The sequence below is a fragment of the Mesoplodon mirus genome (genome assembly GCF_964341445.2).
Source record: "Mesoplodon mirus genome assembly, chromosome: 8".
Classification (NCBI taxonomy): domain Eukaryota; kingdom Metazoa; phylum Chordata; class Mammalia; order Artiodactyla; family Ziphiidae; genus Mesoplodon; species Mesoplodon mirus.
Window position 1 is genome coordinate 110,707,091 of NC_138984.1, and position 18,407 is coordinate 110,725,497.

Below are 18,407 nucleotides of genomic sequence, written 5' to 3' on the forward strand. Positions count from 1 at the left end.
AGACTTGTTCCAGAGTCTCCTAGAGAGCTTTGGCAGATTGCGAATGGCTACCTGGTCCCACGAAGTGGTTCTCAAATAGGTCAGGCAGCTCTCAGACAAGTGTATCCTCATGGTAAGAGACGTGACACAACAAAGCCAAACTGCTTTAGCTCCTGGAAACACTGGTCTTCCATGTCACAGTTTGGGTTACTTAATCTTTTCGTGCCAGGGATAAAATTTCCCTGGTGTAACATCCACTGATAGCAACGGACATTCCACAACTTTGAGTGCCAAGAAATTAATGCTCCAATCTGCATCCTCAAATCCCCAGGTAAACATCACCATGCCTTTCTCAGTACTTTCCGTGCTGCCTTGCATTTCCAGATGCTTACAGTTATCCACAATTCATGAAAATGTAATGCTTCATAACAATTTTTACTGGGGCAGCTTTGAAGGTTACTATGATAAGCACTGACTACATGAAATTCACCAAATTCAGAATTATCAAGTTCTCCTATATGTTTGAAATATGGAAAAAATATATAGCCTGAAGGTTACATGCTACAAGGTACATTTCCTGAATTTACAATTCAATCACTTAGTCTATTTCAATATAATGTTGATTTACGTTCAGATTTGAAAGCTTCGTTTAATGTTAAAATTCTTAAAACAAACCTCAGACGCAGAGGGCTCTGTATGTTTCATCCGTTTTTTAAATTTAGCTTAACTAGATTCTACTCAGATAAAAAGCTAGAAAGAACGGCCGTTGAAGGTCACAGGGGCAGAGAATTCAACTAGCATGGCAACTCCTCAGAGGTTTTTGTTTTTCCACAGAGCTCAGTGAGTTCATCTGATATTGCTGGAAGGGTTTCGGAAGGCCAAACAAGACCAAATCAGGTGAAGACAAGTTTATAATTTTATAGTCGTGATTAAAGCCAGACTCTGGGATTGATCTAAATATAAACCCCAGTACTAAACTTAGTCCTGAATCTAGTCTGAGAATTGTCTGTTACCCTAACAAACTCCTATGCGTCCTTCAAGGTCCCTTTTAGCTGTCACCACCTCCTAAAAGGCTTCCCTGATACCCCAGATAAACTCACTCTTTCCTCTGAGGACCTCTGCTAGTAAATATTGCTGTTTCATTTACTACTCTACTGCACAACAGTTTGTTCATATTCTCTGTCTCCTTATTAAATGATAAATTCTGTGTCCTCAGTAGACGGTCAATGAATTCTTCTTGAAATAATGAACACAGGAATATATTCTAGCTGTATTATGAGTATGAGTGTGGAGCCTGGTGCCCAGGTATTCTGAGAATTGGTACCATGTTTTAAATTAAAATCCACCATCACTAGAAAAAAGGAAAGAAAAGCAGGTTGCAGGTCAAATCTGGCCTGCAGATGTTTGACTGGGCTCCCTCGGTGTTATAAAATAGTTGAATCAGGTGCCAACATTTAAAAGTCAGGAGGCTGCACACAAGTGTCTGCATTTCCAGTTTCTTAAAACGTCTAAATCTATGCTAACATCTAACAAGCATTTCCACATGACCGCAAGTGGCAGCTGAGTACAGAGCCTCCTTTGCTTATCCCTTCACCTGGCTCAGCCCCTTTAAGCATTTCAGTTCGCAACGCTGCTTTTAGAACATCAGATTTTTCATTGTTTCAGGTGACAGGTTGGTTTATGCAGAGCCAGCCATGTGCTCTCGAAAGCAATTAATACATATTTGGCATATTATCTAGTTTTAGGAAGAGACAAAGAACAGGAAGCCAGGTGCCTTCCATTAAGTAACTTAAAATTGGGGTAGGGGGTTGGGATGGGAGAGATTAAAAACTCATGTCCGTGAAACCATATGGAACCCCAGTCCCTCAGCCAAGGATATATCATGTAATACAGTTCTCTGTATCAACAGGGTACAAACAATTCCAAGATGTAAACCACGTCTGAGATCTCACTGACAACAGGAAGAGATAAAACTAAAGCAAAAACCAACCAAACAATAACAAAACTGAATGCATTAAAAAGAAGAGAGAAGCTCCCCTGGTCGTCCCAACTTCTCTAAACATACTATTGCAAAGTCAGCCTTCTAGAGTCTGGTGTGCACAGTGCCCGAAGGACTGCTCCCTCTCCCTTCTCTTCTTTCCCCCTCGTGGTCACTTCCTTTGTGAAGCCATCTCCTTCTTCCTTCCTTGTCGGCAAGCCTTTCCACTCGCCCCAGAGGTTCACTTCAGTCACTCATTCACTCAACATTTATCAAGGCTCGCTTTGTTAAAAGGTACGCATTGGGAGGATTCAGAGGTCAATAAGGCAAGGCCCCTCGTCCCTATGAAAATAAAAGTCAAAGCAAGCCAAGTCCAGAGCAGGAATCGACCCTGACTTCCTTCACAGACCACGTGTACCCTCGACAATACTGCAGGCAGGAAGCCCATCAGGACACATGAGCCAATAAGCCTGGGTCTTGTGCAAAAAAAAAACAAAACAGAAAACACTCCTCGACTGATTTGCGAATGAAGAACAAACATGTGAGAGAAAAACCTGTGGCATACTTACAAAGTAACATATTAATAGAGACTGGGACCTGGTGAGCCAGGTGTGTGTGGGGACTGAGGGGCAGGGGTGCTTATTCCAGGACCGCTGCCGAAGCCTATAGCTTCAGAAACAGGACCGGAAGCGCGCCTTCACGCACAGACTGTTCCTTCCGGCTGGCATGTATGATCTCCCTTGTCTGCTTAACAAGCTCCTCTTCGTTTGTTCAGACACACGGAGAGGCATTATTCCCTCCGTTAGGTCTTCCCCAGGCCCCTCGCCCAACAGAATTAGCCTCCAGCCCTACCCTGCCCCTCACCAAGTGCCCCTCACCATGGCACTCTGCTCTGCATGGCATTTGCAGACCACAGCTGTTGAGGAAATGCATTTTACCCCCGAATCCCCAGCACCAACAGACCCTTGGTGCTCCCAGTTGGTTAACTGAATGAAGAGGAGTGGCCGCGGGTGGGATGAGGGTTGGCCGAACAGCATTTTGAACGGGGGAATGACATACAAAATGGGACAGTTGAAGGAAAACCTCTGTCATGCTGTGCAGAGTGAGGGTATTTCTGCTTGGCTGGAGTATTTGTGTCAGGGAGAAAAAGACGAGCGAGGCTGCTGAAGGTAAAGGAAGCTGACGGAGGGCCTTGGGTGCGTCCCGCAGAGGAGAAAATCACATCCCGCCGTAACCCTGCAGATTCTTCATCTTCTCTGCTGCTCTAACTTGCTCCCAAGCCAACCTCGTGTGAGGCACCTGCAAGCCCTGCCCTGCAGGAGTTGTGTGATCCTTCAAAGGGTCCCCGATTTCTCAGAGATGCCACTTTCTGTACCTCAGACAAGTTAATGTCCTTTCCAGGGCTCAGTGTGTAAGACAGAATCCCTGCTTCACATTCTCCGTGTGTGTTCATGGCTGGCAGCTGTCCATAAGGAAGCCAGCATGGCCCTCTGATCACGCGGGATGACAGGTCACTGCTGGTGGGCACTCTGCCATCTGGATGGACCCTGGCAGTCCTCAGCATCCCTGAAGCATCACCGGACTGCTCCTCCTGTTGCTCTGTGGATCTTTCTAAATTAGACAGCAGGTCTACAGGACAGGGCTGGAGGCTGCCGCTGTGGCCAGCACACAAGCAGCTCAAGGGCAGAGCTGATCAGTTTTAGAAACCCATAAGGCAAATGTACATCCTTGTATGGGAAGCCAGGTAGCTGCTCTAAACTTGTGCGGATTTTCCTGCCTTTTCTCTTGACTCTTTCATGGCGTGTGGCTCAAGAGAGGCACAGATCAATCAGAATGAAACCCTTCTCTACCAGAACTCAAGACCCACTGTCCATCCTTCACCCAGTCGCTCCTTCCCTCACTTACTCCTCTTCCCTTATTGCTTTCCGTATTATTCCAATGCCCTCTTAATGATTTCTTCTTTTCATCTCACTTAACTGTATATATTTTGAAAGTACCCAAAAGGTAGATAGGTAGACCTTTTAAAAAGCAAAATACATACATTTAAAAATGTTTAATATGGCTAGCATTTTCCAATTTCTCTGAATGGCCAAATATCCTAGAGGAGATGTCTTTGGCCTGGCTGTTTGATTGTTCAATTCCGGGTACTTCTGTGAGGCTGTGTTCATTATGCAAAGGCAAGTTCCAAGGTAGTGAAGAATGTAAATGCCTAAAAATCTTCGCTTCTCAGAAATAAATAAAAGGATTAAAAATATGAACTGGGCACCTAGGTACAGTGGATTGAAACAAAAATACACATAAGCAGACAGAAAAAGGCATGGTCTTCAAACCAAGAATATTACAATCTTATTGTCGTTAGAAGCATCTCCCTCAAGGGTGATGTCATCAAGATGGTGACATAAGGCATTCCTGAATTCAGTCCCCTTCACTAGAAGACCAGCTAGTGACACCAACATAGGCAAGACACCACCGTGAAAACCCCAGAAGACGGAGGTGAGCCGGCAGCACCCCTCGGGACCACAGAGACCACGAAAGACCTCATTAGAGGGTCAGAGGAACGGCTAGACTCTAATCCCGTCACCCCTCCCTCAGGATGACACAGAGCCACACTGAGAGGGCCCCTGGGGCCTATGGTTTCTCTAGTGGGACACAAAGAGCCCAAGGTGGATATCCACCTTCCCAGCACTGTGGGTCACCCCCTGGGAGGCCCATTTGGGTCTCACCCCATGGGGATCACAAGGAAGCTGCGGGGCTTGACACTGGAGAGCACATCAAAGGGGGGCGGGGCTTACAGTAACCAGCACTTAGCTCTGGGCAGAGTAAGTTCCTCCTCACGGTGGAGCAGGAGATCCCAGCCAGTGGCTTTGCCCATCTTCAGAGCCAAGCTGGTGACCCCATGTGGCCAGAGTACTTGATGCACAATTCTGCCTGATTTGATCCCCAAACAACAAGCAATGCTGGCCTTAGGGCCTGTTCTGCTGCACCACCTGGGCAGGGAAGTAGGCTGCTACCCCTACCTACTGTTGAGTACGGCCCTCAGTCTTGCCTGATCAGGAAGCATAACCAGAGCACCTGGGAGGCTAAGCAGCCCACCCTATAGCTGCACTTACAGGGGCACCTGAGCAGAAAACCCAGTCAGTAGCTCTGTGCATCTGCAGAATCAAGTCAGTGGCTCTGCCTGACCAGGGAGCTCAGGGGACAGTTTTGCCTGGCCTTGGTCCCCAGACAGTGAGCCATTCCAGCAGTTCTATGACTTTGGCCAGGCAGGGAAGTAAATTTGCAGGCCCCCTTAACTACTGAGTTTAGCGCCCAACTAGGAAGCCTGACCAGCGAATGCAAGCAACTGTGGAGTCCATTCTACAGCTGCACTGGGGAAAAGAACCAAGCCAGTAGTGCTAGTCAACTGTTCCCAGCCAGTGGCACCCCTGAACTCAGAGCTTGGGCAGTGGCCTCCCTCAAATAGAGACCCTGATAGCAAGCCCCACTTCTAAGGATGCTACCAGCTGACTCGTCAGAACCCCAAGCTGAGCTGACAGGTGAAGCACTGCCTCTGCCCAAGTGAATCTGTAAAGTCTGGAAGAGGAAACTGGTTTCTCCAACGCACAGATACCAATGCAAAGAGTCAAGGATGACAAAGAATCAGGTAAACATGATGCCATCAAAAGAAACTAATAAAGCTCTAATAACTGACCCTGAAGAAATAGAGATCTATGAACTGTCTGACAAGACATTCTGAATAATCCTCTTCAAGAGGTTTAGTAAGCTACAAGATCACACAGACAACTAAATAAAATTAGAAAAATAATGCATAAACGAAATGAGAAGTTCAACAAAGAAACAGAACCCATCCAGAAAACCAAACAGAAATCCTAGAGCTGAATAATACACTGACTGAACTGAAGAATTCAGTAGAGAACTTCAGCAGCAGACTCAACCAAGCAAAAGAATAAATCAGTGAATTAGAAAATAAGTCATTTGAAATTATCTAGTCATTTGAGCAACATAAAAAAAGAAAAGAATAAAAAGAAAGAAAGAAAGAAAATGTTTAAAAACCTATGGGGTTTAGGGGACACACTCAAGAAAAACAATATATGCATTATGGTTTAGGACTGTTTCTGCTGGAATGAACCTGTAAAACCTGGAGGAGGTGACCATTTATTCAAATGCACAGCCAAGAATACCAGAAATGAAGGAGAGATAAAGACTTTCCCAAACAAATAAAAGCTGATAAACATCACCACCAGGCATGCTTTATAAGAAATGCTACAGGGTGTTCTTCCAGAGGAAATAAAATGATGCTCATTAACACCACAAAATTATATGAATGTAGGTAAAAAACTCACTGGTAACAGCAAATATATAAGCAAAGCCAGATTTTCTAATATTGTAATGGTGTTCCATAGTTCACTTACAACTCCAGCTTAAGACGTTAAAGAAAAAAGTATTAAAAATAACCATAACCACAGTAATTTATTATTGATACACAATATAAAAATATGTAAATTTTAACATTAAACCTAAAATGTGAGAAGGGAGAAGAAAAAGTGTAAAGTTTATGTATGCTATTGAAGTTGTTACCAGCTTAAAACAGGATGTCATAAATAGAAGATATTTATGTAAGTCTCATGATGACTACAAAGGAAAAACCTGTAGTAGTTATACAAAAGATTACAATAAACAAAGCATACTGCTACAAAAAGTCATCAAATCACAAAATAAATCAGTAAGAAGCAAGGGGAAAAAAAAGAAAGGAACAAAGGTTTAACAACACAATCAGAAAACAATTAATCAAATGGCAGTAATAAGTCCTCACCTATCAATAATTACTTTAAGTGTAAGTTGATTAAATTCTCCAATCCAAAGACACAGAATATAATTTTTAAAAATCCAACAATATGCTGCTTACAAGAGACTCACTTTAGCTTTAAAGATACACACAGCCTGGGAGTGAAGGGATAGAAAAAGATATTTCAAACAAATGGTAACCAAAAGAAAGCAGAGTTAGCTATACATATATCAGACAAAATAGACTTTAAGCTGCAAATGCTCAAAAGAGACTAAGAAGGTTATAGTATGATGATAAAGGGGTCAGTCCACCTAGAATATATAACAATTGTAAATATTTATGTAGCCAACATTGGAGCATCTAAATATATGAAGCAAAGAGTAACAGAAGTAAAAGGAGACATAAACAGCAATACAGTAATAGTTGGAGACTTTAATATCTTAATCTCAACAATGGATAGATCATCCAGCAGAGAATTCATAAGGAAACAGTGGATATGAATAACACTATAAATCAAATAGACCTAACAGACACATACAGAACATTCCATTCAACAACACCAAAACACACATTCTTTTTAAGTGCAAACAGAACAATTTCTAGGATAGATCATATGGTAGGTCACAGAACAAGTCTTAGTAAATTTAAGAACATTGAATCATACCAAATCTTTTCCAAACACAATGATATGAAACTAGAAATCAACAACAGGAGAAAAACAGGAAAATTCACAAATATTTGATACATGGATTTTTTAAAAAAACACACTCCTTAACAACGAATGGATCAAAGAAGAGATGAAAAGATAAAAAAGTATCTTGAGAGAAATGAAAATGGAAACACAACACACAAAAACTTAAAAGATGCAGCAAGAGCAGTTCTAAGAGGGAAGTTTATATGGATAAACACATACATAGAAACAAAAGAAAACTTTCAAATAAATAAATTTTATACCTCAAGGAATTAGAAAAAAGAAGAATAAATGAGGCACAACAGTAGCAGAAGGGAGGAAATTTAAAAAAAAGAGGAGAAATAAACAAAATAAAAAATAATAGAAAATATTAACAAAACTATAGAGTTGGTTTTTTGAAAAGATAAACAAAACTGACAAACCTTTAGCTAGCCTAACCAAGAGAAAAACAGGATTCAAATAAATAAAATTATAAATGAAAGAGGAGACATTACAACTGATACCACAGATGCAAAGGATAATAAGAAACTTCTTTGAACAACTATATGCCGACAAATTGGATAATGTAGGATAAATTGAAAAATTCCTAGAAACAAACAACTTACCAAGAATGAATCATGAAGAAACAAAAACTCTAAACAGACTAAGAATGAGTAAGGAGATTGAATCAGTAACCATAAATCTCCCAACAGAGAAATGCCCAGGACCTGGTAGTTCACTGGTAAATTTTTACCAAGGATTTAAGAAAAACTGATACCAAATCTTCTCAAACTCTTCCAAAAAATTGAAGAGGAGGGGAACACTCCAAAATTCATTTCATGAGGCCAGTATCACCCTGATACCAAAGCCAGATAAAGATACTACAAGAAAAGTAAACTACAGGCTAATATCCCTCATGAATATAGATGTAAAAATGCTGAACAAAGTACTAGCAAACTGATTTCAACAGCTCATTAAAAGGATCATACAGCAAAGTCAATTGGGATTCATCCCTTGGGTGCAAGGATGGTTCAACATATGCAAATCAGTAAGTGTGATGTATCACAATAATAGAATTTAAAAATTCCTATGATCATCTCAATAGACACAGAAAAAGCATTTGACAGAATTCAACATTCATTTATAATAAAAGCTCAACAAACTGTGTAGAGAAGGAATATACCTCAACATAATAAAGGTCATATATGATAAGTCCACAGCTAACATTATACTCAGTGGTGAAAAGATGAAAGCTTTTCCTCTATCAGGTACAAGACAAGGGTGCCCAGTATCACCACTCCTATTCATCATGGTACTGGAAGTTCTAGTAAGGGCACTCAAGCAAAGAAAATAAATAAAAGACAGAATCAGAAAGCAAAAAGTAAAATTGTCTCTATTTGCAGATGATGTGATTTTATATATAGAAAATGTAAAAACCTCATAAAAAACTTTTAGATAATCATGAATCGAATAAAGTTGCAGGATGCAAAATCAACATACAGAAATCAATAGCGTTTCGATACACTGACAACTAATTATCTGAAAAAGAAACAAGAAAAACAATCCCATTTATAATAGCATCAAAAAGAATAAAATACTTAGGAATAAATCTAACCAAGGAAGTGAAAAGTCTCTACAATGAAAACTATAAGACACTGATGAAAGAAACTGAAGATGACACAAATAAATGGAAAGATATCTTATGTTCATGGATTGGAGAAATTAATATCGTTAAAATATCCATACTACCTAAAGCTGTCTATAGGTTCAGTGCAACCCTTATCAAGATTCCAGTGGTATTTTTTTACAGAAATAGAAAAACAATCCTGAAATTTGTCTGGAATCACAAAAGACCCTGAATAGGCAAAGGAGTCCTGAGAAAGAAGAACAGAGTTGGAGATGTAACATTTGCTGATTTCAAACTGTGTACAAAGCAATAGTAATCAAAACAGTATGGAAATGGCATAAAAACAGACACATAGGGCAGTGGAACAGAATCAAGAACCCAGAAATAAACCCATGCATACTACGGTCACTAATATTTGACAAGGGAACCGAAAATACTGAATGGAGAAAAGACAGGCTCTTCAATTAATGGTGCTAGGAAAACTGGATATTTACAGGTAAAAGAATTAAACTAAACCCCTACCTTACACCAGTCACAAAAAATTAACTCGAAATGAATTAAGGGCTTAAATATAAGATAGGAAACCATAAAACTCCTATAATAAAAACACAGGGGGAGAAAAACCTCCTTGACATTTGTCTTGGCAATGATTTCAAGGATGTGACACCTAAAGCTCAAGCAAAAAAAGCAAAAATAAAAAATGGGACTACCTCACACTAAATAGCTTCTACACAGCAAAAGAAGCAATCAACAAAATAAAAGGCAGCCTACAGAATGGGAGAAAATATTCTCAAACCACACATCTGATAAGGGGTAATATCTAAAATAAATAAGGAACTCATACAACTCAATAGCAAAGTATCAAATAATCCAATTAAAAAGTGGACAAAGGACCTGAATAAGCCTTTTTCCAAAGAAAATATTCAAAGAGCCAACAGGAACATGAAAGGGTGCTCAAGATCACTAATCATCAGCAAAATGCAAATCAAAACCACATGAGATATCACTTCACACCTGTTAGAATGTATTATCAAAAAAACAAGAGATAACAAATGCTGGTGAGGATGTGGAGAAAAAAGAGCCCTTTTACACTCTTGGTAAGAAATGTAAATTGGTGTAGCCACAACAGTAAACAGTATGGAGGTGCCTCAAAAAATTAAAAAAAATAGAACTACCATATGATCCAGCAACTCCAGTTACGGGCATAAACTCAAGGTAGATGAAATCACTATCTCAAAGAAGAGATTATCTGCACCGTCACGTTCACTGCAGCATTATTTACAGCAGCCAAGACGTGGAAACAATCCAAGTCTCCACTGATGGATAAATGGATAAAGAAAATGTGATATATATGATATATATTTTATATATATATATAAGATATAAATGTATTTTAGAGATATATTTATATATTTACATATATATGTAATAGAATATTATTCAGCCATAAAAAAGAATGACATCTTGCCATTTGTGACAGCGTGGATGGACCTTGAGGACATTATGCTAAGTGAAATAAGTCAGACAGAGAGAAGTAAAAACTGCATGATTGGGCTTCCCTGGTGGCAGAGTGGTTGAGAGTCTGCCTGCCGATGCAGGGGACACGGGTTTGTGCCCTGGTCTGGGAAGATCCCACATGCTGCAGAGCAGCAAGGCCCGTGAGCCATGACCGCTGAGCCTGCGCATCCAGGGCCTGTGCGTCCAGAGCCTGTGCTCTGCAATGGGAGAGGCCACAACAGTGAGAGGCCCACGTAGCACAAAACAAAAACAAAAACAAAACAAAAAAACCCTGCATGATCTATCTTACACGTGGAATTTTTTTTTAAAAAAAGAACTCGGGCTTCCCTGGTGGCGCAGTGGTTGGGGGTCCGCCTGCCGATGCGGGGGACACAGGTTCGTGCCCCGGTCTGCGAAGATCCCTCATGCCGTGGAGCGGCTGGGCCCGTGAGCCGTGGCCGCTGAGCCTGCGCGTCCGGAGCCTGTGCTCCGCAACGGGAGAGGCCACAACAGTGAGAGGCCCGCGTACCGGAAAGAAAAAACAAAAAACAAAAAAACAAAAAAACAAATGGGACCTAATTAAACTCAAAAGCTTTTGCACAGCAAAGGAAACCATAAACAAAACAAAAAGACAACCCACAGATTGGGAGAAAATATTTGCAAATGACGGGACCAACCAGGGATTAATCTCCAGAATTTACAAACAGCTCATGTGGTTTAATATCATCAAAACAAAAAACCCAATCACAAAATGCATAGGAGACCTGAGTAGACATTTCTCCAAAGAAGACATACAGATGGCTGAGAGGCACATGAAAAGATGTTCAACATCGCTAATTATTAGAGAAATGCAAATCAAAACTACAATGAGATATCACCTCACACCAGTCAAAATGGCTGTCATCAAAAAATCCACAAACAATAAATGCTGGAGAGGGTGTGGAGAGAAGGGAACCCTCCTACACTGTTGGTGGGAATGTAAATTGATATAGCCACTATGGAGAACAGTATGGAGGTTTCTTAAAAAACTAAAAATAGAACTACCATACGACCCTGCAATCTCACTCTTGGGCATATATCTGGAGAAAAACATGGTCTGAAAGGATACATGCACCCCAGTGTTCACCGGAGCACTGTTTACAATAGCCAAGACATGGAAGCCACCTAAATGTCCATTGACAGAAGAATGGATAAAGAAGATGTGGTACATATATACAATGGAATATTATTCAGCCATTAAAAAGAATGAAATAACGCCATTTGCAGCAACATGGATGGACCTAGAAATTGTCATATTGATTGAAGTAAGTCAGACAGAGAAAAAGAAATATCGTATGATATCGCTTATATGTGGAATCTAAAAAGAAATGATACAAATGAACTTATTTACAAAACAGAAACAGACTCACAGACTTAGGGAACAAACTTATGGTTACTGGGGGGAAGGGTGTGGGGAAGGGATAGTTACGGGGTTTGGGACTGACATGTACCCACTGCTATATTTAAGATGGATAACCAACAAGGACCTACTGTATAGCACAGGGAACTCTGCTCAATGTTATGTGGAAGCCTGGATGGGAGGGGAGTTTGGGGGAGAATGGATACACGTATATGTACGGCTGAGTCGCTTTGCTGTGCACATGAAACTATTACAACATTGTTAATTAGCTATACTCCAATATAAAATAAAAAGTTAAAAAAATATATTGAATTAAATGTTAAGCCATCAAAGTATACACTGACTATGTATTATGAATGGTGATAATATCTGTGGGAGGGTAAAATGCAACATTCAGCATAATTGCTGCCCTCAAGGAGATTCCTATTTAGGTGAAATAAAAGTTAACATGAAATCCCTAGTTATGGGGGTTGCACTGCATGACCTTCACCATCAGTACCATGTGACTCTAGGATGCTATAACTGCATATGAAATTAAATAAAATAAAGAGGCAATGAACGCAAAAGACACCAGAAGCACAAAGAGAAGTTTTAAATCGTCTCATCTCACCTGAAATAATACAAAACAAAACACTAGCAAAAAAAAGTCAACGCTCTCAGAAGTGACAGCAAAGTTTTACACCTTGGTTCTAAGCTGTCAGATTCTCAACTGTTTCTGAGAATAATATACACTATAACATTCTTTTCTTTCTATCTTGGCCCAAGGATGCGAGTATAGGACCCTTTGAAATATCAGATAAAAAGGAGAAGAATAAACTGTGTTAGGCAGAAAATATGAGAATAATGTCCTATCAAGATGACGATAACACAGGTGTCCAGAGCAAGACAAGAGCAGAACACACAGGAGAGGGGAAAATCTTGGATGCCACAGATCAAGAGGCTTTCAGAAATGTGTAAATATTGTAGGTGATTACACTGCAGAAGCCCTCTGAACTGATTTGAGCACAGGTGGGCCCGTTAATCAAAACGTCTGTCAGAGTACAGAATCAGAAAAATGTTCCTTGTGTTCATTTGTATTCCATGTAGAGGGAGCACAGACAGGAAGTGAAAGGGAGGAAGTGGACCCTGACCATGGATTTAAATCCCCAGTCTGTCAATTACCACTGGGTGACACAGCCTCTTTGTGCCTAAGTGTCCTCATCTGTAGAATGGGTATAGAGATAGTTCCTACCTGACAGCACTGTAATGGAGATAAATTGGTGAACACTATAAAGGTTGTAGAACAGTATCCAGCACTTTTGTTTTTTTGGTAGGGCCAAGGCTGGCTTTTTTGCCTAGGGATCATATTATTAGAGTCCTCCAATGTCTTTTTTAATTTTTTTGGCATCAAACACATGCTTTAGGCATTGTCTATGATTTCTAGGTTTTGTTTTTCTTAATAGTGGAACAAGAGCTTAAAACCACCTGAGAAGCAATTTGCAAGCAGAATGCCTCTACATTTAATACAATTCACCATCTCCCACATTTTTTTTTTTTGCAGTTACACACCTATATTTCATTTGATCACAAACATTTTTAGGGACGTACCTTTATAGTGTTTTTGAAGCACTCAACTTTATTTTATAGAAACAATTCTTTTTGCACTACATTTCATCAGTTTATAAAGTAGTTAAAAATTTCATAATCACCGTGACAAGTACTAGTCACGTGAACATACTGAGTTACAAACATAACCCATTCATGGTGGAAATACAACTCAACTGGTAAGAGAATTAACTAGTTGTCAATGTTTGGTAAATTGAGAGTGTAATCTAATATAATTTATAAGAGGAAATGGTGAGCATTGGTTAATCTGGCCAGTGAGTTCAAATAGGTTTAGTTATAGACTCCGGTTCCGTTAAGAATGTTACTTTTAGATTTTATTTGCTATACTGGTTTCTTAATCCATTAGAATTTAGCTCAAATTATTGATTTTAATATGGAGGCCCTTATTAATCTGATTTGTTTCCACCCATAGTCCCAGAGATGCTTTTCTGGAAACTGGAATCAACAGAGAAATTTATGGCCATTCTTAAGATTTTAAATTTCAGGTTAGCCTTCTTTTCTTTCCCATCATGGACTGGTTCCTTTTGTAAGTTTCCCAGAATCTGTCAACGAATCCTTAGAACTATCCCTTTTTGTTCCTCCTATATCAGAATTTGCTAAAGAATATCCATGTAACCTCTTATTCTCTGTTTTTGAGGGACAAATAATTAGCTATTTCCTATAAATTACTTTCTTTTCTACAACTTACAATGTATCTACTAAAATCCAATGTGTTCAACAATCTTCTTTCTGTATTTCTCTTCAGGTGGCTACTTAGATTGTAGAGAATCATTAGGCTGTATTCAGCAGATGACAACTAATCAGTTTTTTAAGATACACAGAAACCTACTTAGAAATCTTCTGTACTGAATCTCCAGTCCATGGGCAGAAGCTGTAACATCTCTCATACTCGGGACCAGGCACACTGGTGGGTTTGCTGTGCTCACCAGCCACACCCTCAAACAAACTGGGCTGGACCAGCATGGCTGCATAGTTCCAAAGCCTCCACACAAGACAGGAAACATTCAGAAGAAGAGGTAGGGGTATAAACCTCTCTTAGGTGTATGTAAAAGAACTCCCCAGCTTGCAGAATGAATCTGGGTCATTTATTCATTATTCCATTCAACAAATAATTACAGAGCTTCCACAGGTGCAAAGCAAGCTCAAACTGCTTTTACTTTAGCCAGTGCTCCATGATATGTATTTGTGCCACCAGAAAATAAAAAAAATCACAGGTCATATAATGAACAGACCACCTGAAAAACCAGCAACTTTGTCTATGACTGTGAGCCCTTAGATGTTAGAGGGCAGGCATCATCCTTGCTATTATTCTACATCACAGAAATACTATCAGCCCATCTTTTACAAATTCCATTTAACTTAGAATGGCTCCTGGAAGTGAGGTCTATTTGGGGAGAAACAGTGTGTTGGCTGAAGACACCCAAGGAGTAAACACTGAGTTCTATTGTTAGTACAAACACCATCCCCTGCCAGTTGGATATGTATTTAAGAAATGTGTCAGCCAATGAAGAAGCTTAAATATCTATGGCACATGTGTTTACTGTGGAAATGAACCATCATGATTCTCAAACAGGGACTGTAGATCCTTAAAAATTGTTCCAGAAAAGCCTCAAGTTAAAACATGTAAAACGGAAAAATTCATGAACATGCAATAGCTGTCAAAAGCAATTACAATAGTGGATCTTGATGATAAGTGAGCAAATGAGATACAACTTTTTAACAGATGCAAGATTCTCTCTGACCAACATTTATCGTGGCCAGGATCAGGAAACAGAATAGAGATAGATGATTTTTTTTCCACACAATTTATGAGTCATAAATTATGAATTATATGCTAATAGATAAAGCAGAGAGAAAATTAATTTAAGAGATGAGATCTATTTTACAATTCAGAGAGCTCTTTTCTTTTCATCGGGGGCGGGGAGGGGAGGATTACATTTTGATGTGCGGTTTTACCAAACATCTTTCTTTCTCTGAAATGAACTGCAATTTCTCATTATTTCCCTGAGGAGTCAGGGAAAGATATTTGTGCCAAAGTTCAGAGGGTAAATTAGCAACACTGTCTCAACCATCTGGAAAAGTGCTGAACTTTCTACCATGATGGAAACGTTCTGTACAAACACTGGCTAATATGGTAGCTGCCAGCCATGTGTGGCTTTTCAACACTTGAAATCTGACTAGTTTGACATAGAAACTTAATTTAAATTAATGTTTAATTTCAATAGCACCACATGGCTAGCGGCTACAGTGGTGACAGGCTAGTCTAGAGGGTATCTCAGTCTTTCCCCTTTCCTTTAGTCAATCAGACCAGGCAGCTGGGGGTTATCCTTTACAAACTTGGAGCTTGTCTGAGCAAATATGCACATTAATAGCATTAAAAAAAATAGGAAACAGCAAAGATCAGCCTTCTAGACCCGTTTGCCAATCCATGTGTCTCCCTGCAGTCAGATGTATTTTCTAGTGCTTTCTCGGGGGCAGCTTCAAAATGATTCAAATGGTTTGCCTTTCCACAACTTTCCCTGTTATGAAGGCAACTGGAAGAGTTTGGTAAGAACGCTTAGACGAAGAGAACCTGTAAAAGACTGAGGCGGAGTGGAGGAAGTATTAAGTTGTGAGGAGGCAGGCTGCATAGAGAGAGAGATGAAAGCACAACAAACCCCAGCTGTAGTTTTGCTTACAGAGAGTTTGAAATAAAGAAATGTACTTCGGCATCACATAAAACTCTGCCTTGCTTATCATGGAGTGCAAGACTACTAATACTTGTCCCCAAAGCAATCAATTATTTGCTGACTCCATTCCCCGGTTTCACTTGATACCTCTGATTGTTTCCTTTTACCTGTTTATTATTTGTTGATGCATTTCTTTATCAAAGTTAGATTTAAAGAGTCAGAGATTTAAGAGACATTCAATTTTAATGACATCCCTTGAGAGGGGAGAGAAAGGAGGTTCTGATGCAATATGTCTTGCCCATGGAGATAGTGGTACCTTTTGAACTTAACTCACTTCCTGTCAACAGCATTTCAGTAGCAAAGATTGTTTTGCACAGAAACACATACCTGGAGGAGCAGATCAGAAGTTGGTCTGACTCGCTGCTGGAAAAGGATGCTTAGCGTTCGATTCTGTTGTTCCAAATCAAACACTCTTGTTTTCAACTTTACACATTCCTCCCTTAGATCCTGCAACAAACACATTGAAAGAAAGAAAAGTCTATTACCGTTAAGACACTTTTGCATATTATCACGATATTTCATCTGATATTTCAGGCACAGTAGTAGAAAATAGTATTTTAAGCCTTCAAGCCCCCCAGAAATAGATCACACACAATGTTTTCTTCCATAGCCCACTGTCTGATAGAATTATTATGTTCAGGGAAGACCTACTTAAAAAAAAAAAAAAAAGCACCTTGAAATCAGAAATGCATTAATCTAGCATGCTATTTTTGAAGATGGTAAATCTCAGCAATATAAAGTCAATTTAAGTTTCCACCTATATATTTGGCTTTTTCACTGTCTTCATAAAAGCAATCATAAAGCACAAACCACAGGACAATGTTTTTACACTGAATAGAGATTTGATCAACTAAAGAAACTATCACTTTTTTTTTTCTTAACATCTTTATTGGAGTATAATTGCTTTACAATGGTGTGTTAGTTTCTGCTTTATAACAAAGTGAATCAGTTACACATATACATATGTTCCCATATCTCTTCTCTCTTGCGTCTCCCTCCCACCCTCCCTATCCCACCCCTCTAGGTGGTCACAAAGCACGGAGCTGATCTCCTTGTGCTATGCGGCTGCTTCCCACTAGCTATCTACCTTATGTTTGGTAGTGTATATATGTCCATGCCTCTCTCTCACAGCTTACCCTTCCCCCTCCCCATATCCTCAAGTCCATTCTCTAGTAGGTCTGTATCTTTATTCCCATCTTACCCCTAGGTTCTTCATGACTTTTTTTTTTTTCCGAGTCTGTCATACAGAGTGAAGTAAGTCAGAAAGAGAAAAACAAATACTGTATGGAAACTATCACTTTTGACGGAAGCTTCCTCTGTCGTTTGTGGAAATGAGTTGAAATTCTCAATGCGGCTGCTAACTGAGTCAGTGATGCATTTACACGGAGTGAAGCAACTGTGACGTGAAGGCTTATAAGGCCACTTGAAACTTGCCCATCCTCTGAACTAGTGGATTTCCATAACTTTTGGGGTGTTCTGGTCTTAGTGTTGGGGAAAAAGTAGAAGAACCGTACCTCAGCATCCCCTTGGAGCAGCTCTTCTGAATAGTTCAAACACCAAGGAGAGCTCTTCCCCAGCTTCCATGAGGGGGGCCGACACGCGGGAGCTTTAGGATGCTCTAGAATTGCACCCAGGAGCTGCCTTCCAAGTTAACTTGTGATAAAGACAGTACTTCTACTTACATGTCTACACCCTCTTTGGTGGGGTTCAAGGAACACCAGGTAGAATAAAGCCCCAAGGCAAGGTTCTTCAAAAGCTGACTCTTTTCTACATTTCAAACTTTATCTTACACTATTTCCTGATTTGGAAAAAAAAAAAAAAAAAAAGGTTTCTGCTCTTACCATGCTCTTACCCTGTTCTTTAACAAGGCTCTGCCTGTTCTCGAAAGCACCAGGCATTCTGCCTCCTTCCCCCTCCACGACCTCCCTTTTGCTTCTCATCCACCTCCTTCTTCCGGTCCAAGTTTGGCTCTTCGGTTGACATCCAGTTCAAATTCTGTTTCCTCCCCGACGCCTTTATCTGGCATCCTCCACTTTTATCTGCTCCCTTTTCTGAACTCCAGTAGGCCCTCAATGCCTCTTCTACGACATTTAGCTAATGTGAGATACTGCTTTGTGTTGATTTGCTTTCATGCTCT

General features: G+C 40.0%; 1 protein-coding gene across 3 annotated transcripts in view; it reads right to left on the minus strand.

Annotated features, from left to right (window-relative positions):
* Positions 1-18,407, minus strand: part of NCKAP5 (NCK associated protein 5) — a 1,070,192-nt gene that overhangs the window by 161,636 nt on the left and 890,149 nt on the right. For all 3 annotated transcript variants that reach the window (XM_082630802.1, XM_082630801.1, XM_082630803.1), the window contains exon 10: positions 16,598-16,717. In XM_082630802.1, coding sequence (XP_082486928.1) covers positions 16,598-16,717 — 120 coding nt within the window. The remainder of the gene's footprint in view (positions 1-16,597; positions 16,718-18,407) is intronic.